We start from the raw sequence: 17,739 nt of genomic DNA, 5'->3' as shown, positions 1-17,739 counted from the left end.
ATGTTTTGGGACTACAACTCCCATCATCCCTGACCACTGATCCTGTTAACTAGGGATGATGGGAGTTGTAGTCCCAAAACATCTGGAGGGCTGAGTTTGCCTATGCCGCCTTAAAACCTAGGTAAGATCCTGACAGGGGCAAAAACTACCTACCCAGGTAAGGTTCCAGGAGTAGGTCTTCAATGTAGTCAAAGCCGTCACCATTCAATAAATTCCAGTCATCACATTCTGTATCAAAGGGAGCCTGAACGAATTAGAGCAGAATGTCAAACATGAAATGACACTAGCCCCTTTTTTATATTGAAAAGGACTTGGTAAATAATAGTGTTTCCTAACTTACCATTTGAAGAAAACTCATGATGCTTATATTGTATGGACAGCTCTCTTCCACTTTCTTTGGCATTGTGGTCTTGTCAGTCGTTCAAAAAGATTTTGATCACCTAGGTTAAGACGGTAGCCTTGTATGCATTTTTCATGAACGCAATCTTTTTCTGCTCTCTCAAGAATCGGTTCCAAGCGGTGAGAATCAGAATGTGGCTGGAGGAGATGAAGAGGTGGTGGACGAATACCAAGAGTTAAATGCAAGAGAAGAGCAGGACATCGAAATAATGATGGAAGGCTGTGAATATGCCATCTCCAATGCAGAGGCCTTTGCAGATAAGTTGTCCAGAGAACTGCAAGTGCTCGATGGGGTAATGATTTATTTTGAAATATGGCAGTGTGCTTAGCAAGAGATAATGGAAAGGTTCTCAGCTTATGCAGAATACGCTTTGGTTTGGACTTAGGCTCGGGCCAGCCATTGTGGTCCTCTGCAGATGTTCTGGACTCCAGCATAACCAGTAATCAGGAACGATGGGAGCTGTAGCCCAGCAACATTTGGAGGGACCACCGATATTCCTCCTTTGCAGCCATGCCTTGAATTTGGGGCTGCTTGAATCTACACCTTTACCTGTCCATGCCTCACATCAGGTGATGAATGGCTTGGACAAAACAGCCGGGGGGACCAAATAGGGAAGCCTGGTGGGCCTAATTAGGGCTGTGGGCCAAAGTTTCTTCTACCATTGTTACTTACCAGGGTTTGTGGCAGCCGTCCTCCACTTAATGCCCTTTAGATATTTTAGACTTGCACTCCCATCAGCTCTAGCCAGCATGGCCAATGTTCAGGGATGATAACGGTTGCTTTTATATTTGTTGGAAGCAGCCCAGAGTGGCTGGGCTGCCCAGTCAGATGGACTTAGTAATAGCATTACTTACTTACTTACTTACTTCTGGAGGGCTCCAGGTTGGTGCACATGAATGCTGGTATAATAATTCTGTGAGAGTTATGGTTGTTTTTTTTAATCAGCTGTGTTCCAACTTGGTGTCATTGCATTTAGTGACTCCCAACTCTTGAAATACGATGGAAGATGGGTAATGGATATTATTTCCTTTGCAGGCAAACATCCACTCGATCATGGCCTCTGAGAAACAAGTGAACATCTTGATGAAGCTGCTGGATGAGGCGCTGAAAGAGGTGGACCAAATTGAAGTGAAGCTGAGCAGTTATGAGGAAATGCTGCAGAGCGTGAAAGAACAAATGGACCAGATTTCGGAAAGCAACCATCTAATTCATCTTAGCAACACTAACAACCTGAAATTACTTTCAGAGATAGAGTTCCTTGTTGTAAGCGGGTGACATACTTACGTATTTATTTGTTCAAACACACAGTCAACCCAAACTAAAATTTGAGTGAATTACAATAGATTAAAAAGTAGTTGTCACACTGCCATTATATTTAATGCCAATAAAACACGTTTAGCCGTCAGCTGCATAGCTTTAGGTTCAGTGAGCTACTTTAATTGTGTCCAGGGACTTTGGCATGCCCAGTACACTTTTTGACTATTCCCCATATTTATTTATTAAATTTCTTCTCTGCCTTTTTTGCAATGAAGCGCACAAAACAGATAACCGCAAAAGTGTGTGTGTAATAAAAATAACAACAGATTTAAAACTCTACAAACAGATTAAAAATTGATTTGTTAGTTTTAAACTAGCGGCTGATAGGTGTTAAAAACAAACAAACAGGAGCACAATTAAAATTGCGTCAGCCAGGCTAAAGGCTCAGGAAGACCATCACTTCTTTGCATAGGGAATTGCCGGTCTCCTTTGGAAGGAACTATGAAGCCTAAATGCACCTGGCTCTTTCTTGTGTTCCTATTGAAAGCATTTCAGATGTTGGCAGAACATAGAACAGGGTCTCTTCAAAGATCTTAAAATGATTGTGGGATAAGATCACCCTACTGGTGACCTGGTCTCAAGCCATTTCGTTTTAAATATCATGACCAGTGTACTGAATTGAATCCATAGCTGTGTTTCAATGGCAGCTCCCCGTAGGCCTGCTTCCCAAGTCATGCTAAGCCAAACAGAGTGCCGCCTCTTGCACTTCCATTGCCTGCGGTGGGCACTTCACCTGGCGAAATGGGCTTTCTGTCTTGGTGCAGTTTACTTTTGGTTCTGATGTGTTTGTGTGCTTAAGTCAACTTAGCAAACTGTATGGGGAGTTCAGTTAGCAGCAGCGGTGGAAATTGATAGAAACGCTAACATGCACATCCATGCCCAAGGTTATTATGGTGGGTGGAAATTAGGTTAGGGGTGTTTGTTTGGAATATGCGAAATAATAATCTGAGCTCCTTTCTGTAGCCTGTGGAAGATAAATAAGGCTTTAAAGTTTCACGCTTGCCCTCCCAGTGTAAACATTTGTTCTTGCAGAACCATATGGATTTGGCAAAAGGTCACATCAAGGCCCTCCAGGAAGGAGACCTCTCATCTTCCCGGGGCATTGAGGCCTGCACTAATGCGGCAGATGCACTCTTACAATGTATGAGTGTAACTCTTCAGCCAGGTAAGTGTTTTTCTAATTAAGGAAACCGCCCCCTTACCATTGTCTTTCTGCAGCTGAAGTCTTCTGGTTTCCCCCAGTCCTTTTCTCCTTTCTGAAACTTTCCTTACTGAAGCAGTATTATGTTTTGGTTTCCTCTTCTGATTATAGGGCATGAGATGCTCCACGCTGTGAAGCAGCAGCAGCAGCGGTTTAGCGATTTGCGAGAGCAGTTTGCGCGGAGACTGGCCAGCCATCTCAACAACGTATTTGTTCAGCAGGTACCTTGACTCTTTTCCAAACTGCAAATTTTTTGAAGATGAATGCTCGATTCAGTTTTCAGAGACTTCTGTAAATTCTATATTTCACTGAAGGCTTCCCTTAAGCCATCTGACTGCTTTGCATCACTTTGCTCCCTTAATGATCAGTGGCAAAGAAAATTTAGTGAAATGAGCCAGCCATTGGCTATATCCCAGACCCTCAAAGTGTCTCTTATTTTCCAGGGACAACCCCAGATTTACAGAAGCCGTCCTGGTTTCTGATTTGATCCCAGAATGTCCCGCTTTTCCTTAGGATGTCCCTATTTTCATTGGAGAAATGTTGGAGGGTATGGAGTTATCCGACCTCCGAGCCATCTGGAGACAGCTCTGTGTAGGGAAGTTTTTTAAATATTTAATGTTTTAGTATGTTTTTATATATGTTGCAAGCCGTCCAGAGTGGCTGGGGCAACCCAGCTAGATGGGCGGGGTATAGATAGTAAGATGATGATGATGGAATAAGATGTCCCTATTTTCCTTGGAGAATTGTTGGAGGGTATGTATATCCTTTATGTGGAAAATTAACTAAACACTGGCATCTCAGTACTACGGCTCCAGTGCACAAATATTCTGGTGAACTGCACTTCTTGCAGTGCAAGAAATAGGATATGAGCATTGCTTTTCCATGTCTTCACTGCTAGGAGATGGAGATGGCCAGGAGATTAGATGGCTTTACAAAATAATGAGTGGAGGCCGGGATAGGCCTGTTTTTGGATTTTAGTTACAATATGCAAAAATGGAGCATGTTTTAGAGCCAATATATTGTTGATTTCTGCCTATTGTGGGAGGAATACAGTGCCTTCCTTGTGAGCTAAGCTTCCCTGGGGAATTGGTCACTGTTAAGAGACCAAACTTTTATCCAGATTGAGATGTTTATATATTTTCTTTGTATGGCACTTACAAATTAATATTTGGTCTAACTTCTGTATCACCTTTGTTTTTGAAGCTTTTAAGTTGTCACATGCACAGCTTAATGTTAGGAATGGGTTGTGTGGGCATCTCTATTCAATACAGTGTTTACATCCCTGCATTTTATCTCCAAATAGTTTATAGAGCTGGAGAAGGGTCTCATTAACAGGTCCTACTATCTTTCAGTTCCTGTGAGTACAGAGAGTTTGAATCAACCTGTTTTAATTTTACTGAGTCGTCTTTTAAAAAGCTTGCTAAGCCTAATGTATGTCCTGCAGTGTTGCCTCTGCAAAATAGAAAATATGGCTTCTGTGACTTGAGGAAACAAGTCCTTCTGAGGATTACCTCGACACCAAAGCTTCCTACGTATTGTAAAATGCGCTTTGTAAAAGATGCACAGCTTAGGCACAAAGATGTTGAATCAACATAGACTGGGTTAGAGCTGTGTCAACGTGATTTGCACAGGTGGGTGGGTGGTAGCAGAGAAGGTGAATGGAAACTGCTGGTTTTATTTACTTTCTGTTATTTATTAAATTTTTATACCACTCTTCATATGACGATCACAATTCACTACTAGAAATTAAATTGTAGTGAAGTCATTCCTGAATATCACATTATTGTCCTCAGTAGAGAACAAGCAGGGCCTGCTGCAAAATATTGCAGTTTGGAGTGCTCCTGCTTAGAATTGCCAGCCAGCCATGCCTTTTTAAGAATATGCCACACTCTTCCCCCTTCCCCAAGGCTTTCTGTCCCCTAACCACCTTCCCAACCTCTGCAGTCAGTCAGTATTCCATGCCCACTGACCACGGTCAGTCTTCTTTGGGCTGTTTTGAGTCTCTTCCCATTCCCCACCCCCAGCCTCTGGCACGATTTTTTCCAAAGATTTGAGTACTTCTGGAACCTTGGGGTTCCCCCACGCCTGCTGATATCCCCCTCTTGTGCGTGGATAATGCCATTTGGCATACAGAAGGATCCACATTAAGAGAATGAGTTTGCAATTAGTATATAGGATACCTGGTTTTCCTGGTACCTGTGAAGTATACATGTGAATGTTGGGGCTGATCATATTTAGCATTTTGTTAACATAAGATAACAAAAGGGAGTGAAACCAGCTTTGATAAGCTTTGTTAAATTGTGTCTAACAGGGAAATTGAGATACTGCCTCTATCTCGGGCTTATTATGGAGTGATGATGAATGAATGGGTGACAGAATGGCTTACATGTCTGTGAACGATGTCTATTAACTGGCACTTTTGTATTTAACATCTTGTCCGGAGTTGCATTTTTAAAGCATACCATCAAATTTATATTGTTTTACTGTGTAAAATAATATTGAAGAAATTCAACCAAAATCTAACAAATTGGGCTTTGTTTCACTCTATATAAATGATTTTGGAATCTGGTGGGACAATATTTTAACTGTCGCTACAAGGTTAATGAGAGCAATATTGACATTTCAAACGAAAACGCAAGTCCTGATGAGAATGCATTGTGATTTCTAACACATAATCTGTAGCTCAGCATTTATTTTGTGGTTTTTTATGTCTGTTTTCTTTCTTTCAAAGTACTGAAAGGAACACAGAACAGCTGCAAAAGCATACCTGCTAAATGGCAAGGCAGATCTTTTATCTGACAAACTGGCAAATTCCCAGGGTGTCCAGGTTTGTGATTCTACTGTCATGTTCATACAACTTTCTTCTGTTGCTTTCCTCTGCCAAGGGCCATGACCAAAGTTCCACTCTTGCTCAGCACTCCATTGAGTTGACGCTACCGAACCATCATCCCTTTCACAGAGACTTGTTGCGCTATGCCAAACTTATGGAGTGGTTAAAGAACACAGATTATGGAAAATATGAAGGGCTAACAACGGTGAGTGGCTCAAAGTGAAATATAGTATGGGATGTAATCAAACAGTCTTTTCTTCTGCTAAATTAGTTTGCAGTGTGAGATGACGATGCAGCAGTCTAGGGACTATTAGCTCTTGAATAATAGGAAATCTCCTTTGCACCACTACTGTGTCCTCTTCAGTCTAAGTTTATTCCTTTTGATTTATTGAGATTATGAGTCTCAAGATAAAACTGCAACACAATTTGCCTTATGCTGCCGGCTTCCTCTGGTGCTCAGAGTTGCATTTTCAGTTTCTTCGTCTGTAGAGATAACTTGCATATCCAGGCAACTCCTCACTCGTTTGCAACCCGTGCATGCGCAGCGCCGCAAAATAAATAAAGAATTCAGTTCAAACCCAGAAATGGCATGGGAAGGGCAAAAATGGCACAAAAAGAGCAGCTCGGAATTCCAGGAGCTTTTGCAGGTGCAATCCCATGAGCCTTTGCATCAACCTTTTGAGGTCTGTGGAGAGATGGAGCTTGAGAAAGGAGGTTTGGAGGGAGTCTGGTTGGTGTTGTTCGTTTTTAAAAGCTTTTTTCAAGGGTTTCCAGAGGTTGAATGGGGGTTTAGAGACTTTTTAGATGGTGTTCCCAGTATACACAATTTCACTTACACGTGTGGTATCCAGGAATGTAAACCCCTCACAGAGGCGCCAAGTTGCCTTCAGGACTGAGGGAGCCTGGCACGCATCATGCATGACATCACACCCGGCACATGTTGTGCATTCCAAATTTACGTCTTTTGAAGTGATGTGTCATATATTTCGCTTCCCGAGAAGCCACTAAACCTTTAATGTGTGTTCATTTTTCTTTAAGAACTATATGGACTACTTATCACGGTTGTATGACAGGGAAATAAAGGATTTCTTTGAAGTTGCCAAGATTAAAATGACAGGGGCAACGAAGGAAGGGAAGAAGTTTGGTAAGTATATAACAGGTGCTCCATTTTTTCAGTTTTGTGTCAGAATGAGCCGAAGGAGGTTTCTACTTTTGCAACTGACAGCAGATATTTTAGAAGCGACTGCAAAAGTGTTTTAAGAAGTTTTGAGTAAGGGGTGCAGGTGTCGCCATTTAAATTTGATGTGCAAATTGTGGAGACTAAAATTCTAGTGGTGTTGTGCCTGACAAGTGGCAAGGGGACCAGCAGCAAGTCCTTTTAGCTCTGCTTAGTGCTGTTTGATATTTCTGAAGATGTGATCCAGTGAGTCTTCTGTATGAAAGCTCATATTGATGGTGCTGGGGTTATGTTCAGAGGTCTTAGTTAATAGTAAATATTCATGAGCATAAATATTTGGAATGGATCATGAGGGCTTTTCTAAGTTTCACTTACGGCAGTAGGGAGTTGGAGATGTTGGAATTTCTGTCCTGAGGAGAACATGGTACGTAAAGGCTTATAGTGGAATCTAAGACATTTCTTTGGTTATAGTCTTCCCTAAGTGATGTTAAGGGATGTGGGTGGTGCTGTGGTCTAAACCACAGAGCCTAGGGCTTGCCAATCAGAAGGTCGCGGTTCGAATCCCCATGACGGGGTGAGCTCCCATTGCTTGGTCCCTGCTCCTGCCCACCTAGCAGTTTGAAAGCACGTCAAAGTGCAAGTAGATAAATAGGTACCGCTCTGGCAGAAAGCTAAACGGCGTTTCCATGCGCTGCTTTGGTTCGCCAGAAGCGGCTTAGTCATGCTGGCCACATGACCCGGAAGCTGTCTGTGGACAAACGCCAACTCCCTTGGCCTATAGAGTAAGATGAGCACCGCAACCCCCGAGTCATCCGCGACTGGACCTAATGGTCAGGGGTACCTTTACCTTTAAGTGATGTTAACTTGAATGTATCTTGCCAAGGGAAACTCTGCATCCTTTTCTTTTAAAAGACAAAACTGGAAATAAATTGTGTAACGTAACTTGTACTCTTCGGAATGGAATACGATTTAAATCAAAAGAAAACTGCAAGCAATCATAGTAAACCCTGTAAGGATTTTCATGGAGCCAAGTGGAGCTTACAGCAAAATCCTGTTCAGGATTCCAAACACTCCATCCTCATCCATTCTTTCTATTCCAGTTTTCAGTCTTTCTCCTCCAACAGTTAGGCAGCATTCCATGGCTATTTAGTACACTTAGTACTCACTGGCTTTTTTGGGGGTGTTCCCCAGCCCCTAAAAGATAGTTTGTACTTTCACAAACCTCAGTATTTCCCAAAGCCTACTCATCTCTCTCTCGCTCTCTTGGGATGGAAGGTTCCATTTTGGCTACATAAGAAATGGCACTTGCAGTCTGAACATCAGAAATGCAGGGCATGATTACATAAGCTATAATGCAGTGGAATATTATGTGTTGCCTAAACGGACCCTTTTTAGATAATGGCCCATGATAAGCCATTATCTTCAATGTATGGGGTGTTGCACCTTCCCAGATTGACTGTTTTTAAATCTCTCCTTCCATACAGTGACCTCCTGCATTTTCAATAATGTAGGCCGCCCTGTCCCACAGTGCGGTGTCTCTGATATCCAGGGCCCTGTGTACTCTGTAAATATGCAATCATACTGCCCCAATTAATATCGGGTGCATACTTTAGCATCCTGGGAATTTCAGCTTGCCCTCTCTTTTCTTTTTTTAAGGCACACTGCTAGCCCTTAAGGCTGCTAAGTTGAGCTTGAGCACAGACATATATGAACAGTATTTGGTGAAATATATCCAAATGCCAGAGAGTAGACAGGAATGATTTCTGGTGTTTGGGAGTGAGCCTTCTATTTTTTGTGCCTCTTCTCATTTTGTTTGTTCTTTATTTATTGACCCTACCCCACCCCCAAATGTTCTTGGTGAACGTATAAATTTGAAAACATTGAGGGAGGAGGGAGGACCACAATAAATAGATATTATTTCCACACATACATATGCAAAGGCCCTGTGACAGTGACCTAGCAGCTGCAAGTCATGTTCACATACTTTCCTCTTTCTTCCCCATTCTTTTTTGCATTACTCCATGCCCATAGGCTCATAAAATATCTTATTTGTTAATATATGTACAGGGTTTGGGAAATTTTAGGCACTTTGTGTGGGGTAACCAACCTCATAACCAACATGATTAAGTCTAATTAATGCATGAAGGGGTTAATGTCATAGAGTAAGCTGTCCTGCCGGGCTTAGCTAGGTTACAGCCTTTCACCTTATGAGGAGGGTAATCAAGCCTATTGCTGTACCTCAGTCAACCATAGAGGCTCATTGTGTGAAGAGATATTGAGCTAGCTGCTGCAGCCCAGATCTCATGGCTCTTAGCAAGCCATTATTTTACATGTAGTGTTGTATTTACTGTGAACATTGCACATCAAATCTTCTGTATATGCAACCTGTCTCTCCAGTTGTTGCTACTAGATTGGAATTCAACCTCCAAGTCACATTCAGTAATAAGTAACCTTGTGTCCTGTGGTTTTGTGTTTGCAGCCTGACAGTTTTGTCCTCTCCAAAAGTACATAAATCCTACCAGGTTTCTATGTGGACAGGTGTATGTTGTTACTGTAAAATCAGGATGGAAATGTTAATAACAGCTGTTGTGAACCCATAGGAAACATAGTTTGCCTGCAGAAATATTGCCCTGCCTCAGTCCCTCTGTCTCCCCAGCCCTCAAGGGTAGGAAGGGTAGAGAAAAAAATCCTCTGCAGTGTGTGATGTAATGTATGTTTGAAGTGAAACACTAAACTGTTTCATTGTGAATTGCATTTAAAGCTTGGAAGGCATTTAGTGTACTCAATACGCCATATGGAAACGATGGTTATGGCATTAAAAAGCATTTTAAGTTGCCAGTAATGAGACAATACTCCAGGTTTACCAGATATACAGGAGACTGAAATTTAGATAATGTCTCACAGTCTTGGGGAAGCACATTGGCTTTGTGTGCAAATGGTTGCAGGTTGAGTCCAGAACATCTCTAGGTAAGGCTAGGGAAGACTTCTGTAGAGACATCTGGAGATCTTCTGCCTTTCAGCATAGACAATACTGAGCTAGAAGGACCAATGGTCTGACTTTGTACAATGCAACTTCTATGCCCCAGCCATCATCAGATTGTAGAAGTTGCTTTTTCTACAACGGAGGATTGCTTATCTATGGATAGTGAGCGTTAGTTTAGGCTTTTCTGTGCATGTGCAGCGGTGCAGCTCTGTACATAGAAGTTGAGGTCTCCCATTGTCAAGACCATGCAAGCATTAAAGCAGTGGCTTGAAGTGACACTTGGCCTTCCTTAGAAGGTGACCAAGAGGAAATAATGCATCATTAAGAGCTGCCCTCACATCCATTGCCATGTTTCAGAGGATGCTGGGGCAGAACTACTGGATCGTGGGCAGCCACTGCTAACAAAACGATGGCAGAATCCCCTGTGATGTCCCTAAGGGATCCTGAGACGTGTGTCTCCAGTTTACATACTACAGCCTCTCTGGACCACCCAAATGTCTTCAGCATCTGCCCTCTCATTTGTGTCATATCTTATGAATGCCAAGTGTTCCATCTGCCATAGCATGGCAAAATGGAGACCCCCTGCACAGTCGAGTTTCCACACACATACACACACACAAACTGGAAAATCTTCAGTGTGCTACCAAAACATAATCTACATTTTCCCGCATAGTTAAAAATTCCAGATGGGTACCTCCCCAGCTATGTTTGTTTGCAACTTGTAGTTACTTGCTTCTCATAGTTATCTGCATGTTTCTTTCCAGCTAGTGCTTAACTTGCATCTCGTGCATGGTTTGTGCAAAATGCATTTTTAACTTGTCTTTGTCTTTGATGCTTGCAACCTAATCCATCCCAGCTACACTGCCTCGAAAAGAAAGTGCTGTCAAACAGGAAACGGAGAGTGAGTATGATGAGCGCTTTAAATGGTTATTGCCAGTGCATTCATGTCTGTGTAAAACGTAATTGTCATGGCAAAAACCTATTAATACCAGAATTCTGTTAGATGCAACGTTTTTGCACAAATTTGTGAGTGCTACAGCAATCATAAAAAGGAGCAAAACCTGGCAATGGACCCCTGTAAGACGGGGTGGAGACAGATCCTTTTCTCAGCTATCCCTCGCTGGAAAATATGGCAGGGTGAATGGGAGCTGCTCAGCTCTGGGGGAGCTCCCGTTTTGTAGCCAATCCCCACTGGCTTGTTCTCGCCAGCCACCAGCTAATTGGCAGCGACAGGAAGCCTCCCTTGCCAATGCACAGTAGGGACTGCCCTGTAAGCTTCCTGTTGTGTTTCTGCTTGCCCCTCACCTGATGTCATATATGACATCAGGTTTGGGGCAGATTTTGGAGAACCAGTCTTGGAGGCCACATAGGGTCCCATATCAGGCCTAATTAAGCCCATGGGTTGAAGGTCTCTCTTCCCCGCCCCCCGCTATAAGAGATCTCCAGTGTGATACTCATTTATAGGCAAAATACAATAGAAACGTATTTTGCAGTTTGTTTTTAAACTCAGGCCATGTCTACACTGGATGCTTTTTTGAGGCAAGATAAACACCCCCATGAAAATTTCACAGTGGAGCTGTGATTTAGTCTATGGGGAGTTCCTGCTCATCTGCCCTGACGATTACAGGCCTATTCGGGATTACAGACAGTGCTACCAGAGGAATAATATTGCCATGAGATTCTTCTGCACCACATAATGCTTGCCATGTGGGAAGCACATTCTCTTTCATTTTTGTGCAAATGGCAGTCATGAGTGTCTCATCATGTTTTCACTAAGAGCTTGTCTATGCTACAATTCAAACTGTGGCTGCGTGAACTTGCATAGCCTTTTGTATCTGGTGTTTTTTAAAAATAGATGCCCCCAGCCTTCAGTGATCTGACTCTCCCCTTATATCCACTTAACATCTGTTTCAAATGCTTAGGGCAGGGATGACCAAATTCTCTAGTCCTAAGCTTTATAGCGTGGTGGTTACCCATGGGTGCCGTCATGTGTAACCTCCACCATGCAGTGCTCATGCAGAGGGAATCGCCATACACATGACTGGTTGCAGGCTTGTGGCAACAGTCATTGCAACACACATGGCTGGAGGCTACAGTGACCAGCTCTTCACGATGCTCAAGGTTCTGCAGGATGAATATTTAAGGTGCCATCATGCAGCAGGTAGTTTCTTGGATGCAGCCATTTGTTTAGACTTGGGTTGGATCCAACAGTGTCGTTACATAAGTGGAAGACATTTCTTCTCATTTAGAGGGCGATCTTAGCCTCTTGCTAATACTGGGTACAATAGTGAATCAAGGTGAGCCTTAGATTTGTGTATTCTCCCTCTTGTCTGCTGCAGCAGTGAGAGTTTTCAAACGTTCACTTCCATTTTAGAGAAACTGCACCTTGCCCAGCCCGAAACTAAAGTTTGATTAATCTTAACTATGGTTAGTGAAAGCAAGCCAGTGTGGTTTGAACTTGACTAGGGTTTGAACTCAGTTTGTTTCCACATACCATAGTGAACATTAAACAAACCAAGCTCAAAACCTAATTTATGAAGGTTTCTTGTTTTAACTAACCAAGATTAACTGCATTTTAATGTGTGGTTAATCTAACACAGAAGAGCAGGAAAATAGTTCAAGGCTGAGGCTCACCTAAGTTCAATCTTCTATCACGAAATTATGGTTTTGCATTGTAGCCAGATATAGCCAGTGATAGAGTGAAGCAGGAGAGAGCAAGGTAGATTTTTTTTTTACAAACAATTCAAGCCAGAATCTTTTGCTGTTACATTTTCTCACAAAAAAAGCACAGTGGTGGCTTCTTTCCACATTGAAAGGAGTACAGTTGCATAAACCACAACTGCTTTTCAGTTTTCAACTGAAAACCACAGAATATTTGTGCACAGTCAAAGATAAAAAGTCACAATACTTCTTGAACGAAATGTCATATTCATTGGCAGAATTTATCTGTAAGGGCAGCCTGCAGTTGAAATAATTTTACTGAAAGAGGCCTCAAGAGGATAAAAGGTTTCCTTATCTTTCAAGCAGGTGTTTGCTACTATTTTCTTGTTAAGAAAATAGTAATTTCTTGCCTTTGTTCTGCTTTGCTTCTAGAAGACGCCCCTTATCAATCGCACCTGGTTCTGTCTATCCACCCCTATCTGTGCTCTTTTCTGGAATGCTATTAGCACTACAGTAGTCCTTGTATTTGCTGAGCCCATATGTCTGTCACTACGTGTCTGTTCCTGAACCATGTGGTTTCACCTCTAGGTGAAGAAACGTGTGAGCACAACAGTCAGCTTGTCATGTAGGGGAAGTACTGGCAGTCTCTAGATGGACGAGAGAATGCTAATCTTGAATAGACAATGCTTATTTGTATTGTGACGCATTATTCCATATAGGACAGTTCCTCACATGGCTTTCATTATCACCTTAGGTCTTCATGGAAGTTCTGGGAAGCTGACAGGTTCCACTTCTAGCCTAAACAAACTCTCAGTTCAGAGTTCAGGAAATCGCAGGTCTCAATCCTCCTCTTTGCTGGATATGGGGAACATGTCTGCATCTGACCTCGATGTGGCAGATAGAACAAAGTTTGATAAGGTAAAAATGTAAGCACATTGGCTGGTGCTGCATGTTATACCTGCGCTCAAATAATGCTCATTTCACACTAGGTGTAATTGTGGCCTTCGCTCTTGTGTTACGTATGTTGCATGAGGACCTCTGGAGCCCGCCGCAAAGGTAGGATCAGAGTCCTGGGTGGCTCGGGAGGAGCCCATGCTGCAGCTCCTCCTCACACTAGTCTTACTTCTCTTAGAAACTCACATGAGAAGGAACTTAATCATGCATCCCTTGGTGCTTGTCTGCTACTTTTCTAGTATGGGAAAGTATGGCTACACTGCCACAGTTCCTGTGATGTGAAGGAGAGAAGGGAACTACAGTAAGTGCTGGTTTTGAGAGGCTGCATACGGAAGACCTTTTCTTGTAAGGCTGACTCCATTTGCTCCCCTCTGCTTGCAAAAGGGCTTTTGGTCCAGCAGCTGCCTCCAATAACAGAAGTGGGAAGTAACTTTTTGCCCCTTTCTCCATGTGCCCCTTGAAAACCTACTCCAGAGGTTTGGGGTCCTCCCAGAACAATGCGGTAGGTAATAAGCATGGCGGAGCAGGCAATTGGCAAACCTTGGTGAAATAAGGACTTTAAATACGTACAATAATTGTGTGTATATGTATGTGTTGTGTGGCTGGCTGTGCCTGCACTTGACATGCGCGCTCTGGCATAAGGCTAAGGGATGCTCAACCATGGCATAAAGGATACCAATAGCCTGTAATTGTTAAACAGTAGCCTAGGCATTTGCTCATCGGTGTGGATGCTACCTGCATGAAGCTGAAGCCCAGAGAAGCATTTTAACTGCAGAGACAAGAGCCGTGTGTGAATGCACCTTCGAAGGAAATAGATATGGTGCTTCTTGATGGTGGGCCATCAAGAGTGGCAGTCATTTGTATGCTAAATGTATGGGTTTTTATTGTTTTGTAGATTTTTGAACAAGTCCTAAGTGAACTGGAACCCTTGTGTCTGGCAGAACAAGACTTCATTAGTAAATTCTTCAAACTTCAACAGCATCTTAGCATTCCTGGAACACCCATGGTACGACTCTGTTTTAAATATTGTGGACTCAAAAACTTGAGTTGCTACAAGGAGCGATCTCCTTCTAAACCATCCCTTCTTTTTTCAGAGTGATGCAGAAGAGGTGGATGGAGGAACTTTATCAAGGGCACACAATACTGGTGGTCTGCAGTCAATGTCTTCAGAGTATGTTCAATATTAAACAAAAACAAAATAATTATTTTCCTAGGTTCTAGAATCATGACAGGTAAAGCTTCTAAAAGCTTGAATTATTTAGGACCATGTCAGTGTCTCATTAAAATGAAGCAAAGCCCCTTTCCCCTTTTGTACTTTGTACCAGTGGATCTGGGAACTAATTGTTCACCTAGATTTCTAAAACTAATTATTCAGTAGGTACTGCACATGCCTAATGTCCACACCGTATTTTACAGGAATCACATGATCCGGCAGATGATGATAAAAATATTTCGCTGCGTTGAGCCAGAACTGAATCACCTCATTGCTCTTGGGGACAAGATTGATAGCTTTAATTCCCTTTATATGCTGGTGAAAATGAGTCACCACGTATGGACAGCCCAAAACGTGGATCCAACGTCCTTCCTCAGCACAACACTTGGAAACGTTTTAGTGACCGTCAAAAGGAACTTTGACAAGTGCATTGTAAGTTTTCAGCGGCTTTCATAATTAGGTTCTTTGGGCCGAGGCGCACATTCGGCAAACCAGGTAGAACTTCACATTTGGTGAGGCAGTAGGATTGCTCCCCTTGCCTCAGTGAATTGGCCGTATCAGATGGCAGTGTATGTGCATAGATTCCTACCTATATACACACAATAACTTGAAATCCCTGCCCTGCAGAACAAGGTGGGGTAGGATGATCGGGATCACACATAAGGAGCATTTGCAGTGTGAATCGATTTTGTCTGTATGCGGAATACATAGAGGTCCTATGGCTCAGTGGGTCTCTCCCATGCATTGACCTTTAACTCAGTTTCTTATGCGATGCCTTATAGTTAAACCTATCTGTTTGGCTGGGGTGGAGGAACGATGGCACGTGTCCTGCCTCCTGGTTGGTTGCAGTTTGGATCCATATGCCTTCGTCTCACCTCTTTCCCTTCCTCAGTTTAAAACGAAAACTTATGGTCTGCGATCTTTGTTTTTCCTCTTCAGAGTAACCAAATCAAACAGATGGAAGATGTAAAGATATCCAAGAAGAGTAAAGTTGGAATTCTCCCCTTTGTTGCTGAATTTGAAGAGTTTGCAGCCTTAGCTGAATCTATTTTCAGAAATGCTGAACGCAGAGGAGACCTGGATAAAGCCTACCTAAAACTTATTAGGGGAGTTTTCACTAATGGTGAGAATCTGCCTCATAATCAGAAAGTCCTTTTTCTGTTGTATCTCATATATAGTGTTATTCTGTTGATGAAATGGGTTAAGGTCCACTAGAACTCAGTGGAATTTACCTTTGATTGCACTGTCAATCACTGTTCCTTAACCCCTATTTGCCCTCATATGCCAGCTATTTATATTATAACATGGTTTAAAAATGAATATGGAAGCATTGCATTCAGTATATTGGCCTGGTTCACACATCACGCTAAGATGAATTATTGTTTGACCCAAACACACAGAGTCCAGGAAAGGCAAACACAGCTACTTACTCCTTTCTGGTTGTTCTGCTTCTGTGTTGCATTGAGCTGAGCCATGGTTTGTTATCAAAGCTAAGCTCACGGTTCAACTCCCTTGGATAAACCACAAGCTGTAAACCATAGGATCAACCTGGGTTGTAACTCATGGTTTGTCTAGCGAGAGATGAGCCACAAATCTAGATACAGATGACAATACTCAGTGCAGCAGCAGAATAACTAGGGATGAGCCAAACAGCTGTGACCTCTCTGGAAGCCTGCATTTTCATGTTAAGCCATGGTTTGTCTTCATGTGACATACAAATTAGGCCATTATCTTGCCTTTTTAGTAATAGAAACATTGATAGCTGTTTTCCATATGGAGTTGTATAATTGTATTTATGGCATGTCATCAAACAAAATAATTAAGGCACAACTTAGCAAAATTGAAGACTTACCGTATTTTTCGTTCCATAGGACGCTCCGTCCCATAGGACGCACCTAGTTTTTTTGGGGGGAAATAAAGGGGGGAAATTTTTCCTTTATTTCCCCCCCAAAACCAGGTCGGGGAACAGCGGGATGGCGGCGTTGCGCCTCCCCGCTGTCCCCCGAGCTTGTGGGGCTGGCCGATGTCTGCCCGAAGCGCGGGGCACTCTGCTTCAGCACGCCCCGCGCTCCGTGCAGCAGGCTGCTATCCGCAGCGTGGGGAGCCCTGCGGGAACACCCGCAGGGCTCCCCACGCTGCGGATGTCTGCCCGGGGCGAGGGGCGCTCTGCTTCAGGGCGCCTTGCGTGCCGGGCGGCAGGCTGCTATCCGCAGCACGGGGAGCCCTGCGGGTACTCCCGCAGGCTCCCTAGGCTTGCTGATAGCTTCCTGAAGCCTGGAGACCGAGAGGGGTCGGTGCGCACTGACCCCTCTCGCTGTCCAGGCTTCAGCAAAAGCCTGTATTCGCCCCATAGGATGCACACAGATTTCCCCTTCATTTTTGGAGGGGAAATAGTGTGTCCTATAGGGCGAAAAATACGGTATATAAGTAAGTGCATAACTCTTCCATTGAACTATGTAGCATTTAAAAGTGCTTTACTTGATAGGAGAGTCCCTTTTGTGTTTGTATATTATCAACACAGCCACCTCAGGATTCTTTTAAGAGCGGGTTATCTTATTTCCACCCCAGAAATCCTACTGTCTGGTTTTAAAATCACATGGCTATTACCTTCCTACCTGAAACTAAATATATGCTGTTCAGGAATTACGTGCTAAGGGATTATGCTTATGTGTTGATTCTTTGCCATCCTTGCTGTTGGTGTGATCATGTGTGTCATTTGGTTTGGGGTTTTTTTAGTGGAGAAAGTAGCAAATGAAAGCCAAAAGACACCACGGGATGTGGTCATGATGGAGAATTTTCACCATATCTTTGCAACTCTTTCTCGGTTGAAAATCTCGTGTTTGGAGGCTGAGAAAAAGGAAGCTAAACAAAAATATACAGATCATCTGCAGTCCTACGTCATCTACTCTTTGGGACAGCCACTTGAGAAATTAAATGTAAGACATGTCCTTCTATAGCTTCAATTCTGGGGGTTAAAAAAAAAATATTAAATTTAGAAGGCTG

General features: G+C 43.0%; 1 protein-coding gene across 7 annotated transcripts in view; it reads left to right on the top strand.

The window, feature by feature from the left end:
* Positions 1-17,739, top strand: part of EXOC1 (exocyst complex component 1) — a 28,247-nt gene that overhangs the window by 7,623 nt on the left and 2,885 nt on the right. For 3 of the 7 annotated variants that reach the window (XR_013990106.1, XM_081019869.1, XM_081019868.1), the window contains 14 exons: positions 505-692; positions 1,436-1,663; positions 2,750-2,882; positions 3,030-3,139; positions 4,222-4,275; positions 5,804-5,953; positions 6,787-6,892; positions 10,765-10,809; positions 13,324-13,487; positions 14,419-14,529; positions 14,618-14,694; positions 14,940-15,168; positions 15,676-15,859; positions 17,473-17,672. Coding sequence is in view for 6 of the 7 variants with exons in the window: in XM_081019869.1 (XP_080875995.1) it covers positions 505-692; positions 1,436-1,663; positions 2,750-2,882; positions 3,030-3,139; positions 4,222-4,275; positions 5,804-5,953; positions 6,787-6,892; positions 10,765-10,809; positions 13,324-13,487; positions 14,419-14,529; positions 14,618-14,694; positions 14,940-15,168; positions 15,676-15,859; positions 17,473-17,672 (1,979 nt within the window). In the remaining variant the exon portion in view is untranslated. The remainder of the gene's footprint in view (positions 1-504; positions 693-1,435; positions 1,664-2,749; positions 2,883-3,029; positions 3,140-4,221; positions 4,276-5,803; positions 5,954-6,786; positions 6,893-10,764; positions 10,810-13,323; positions 13,488-14,418; positions 14,530-14,617; positions 14,695-14,939; positions 15,169-15,675; positions 15,860-17,472; positions 17,673-17,739) is intronic. The other 4 variants (XM_081019872.1, XM_081019871.1, XM_081019870.1 and 1 more) reach the window with 3 other exon arrangements.

This window comes from Podarcis pityusensis (assembly GCF_964106645.2).
Source record: "Podarcis pityusensis genome assembly, chromosome: 9".
Classification (NCBI taxonomy): Eukaryota; Metazoa; Chordata; class Lepidosauria; order Squamata; family Lacertidae; genus Podarcis; species Podarcis pityusensis.
Note: the sequence above shows the minus strand (reverse complement) of the source record. Positions and strands in the feature narration are given on the sequence as shown.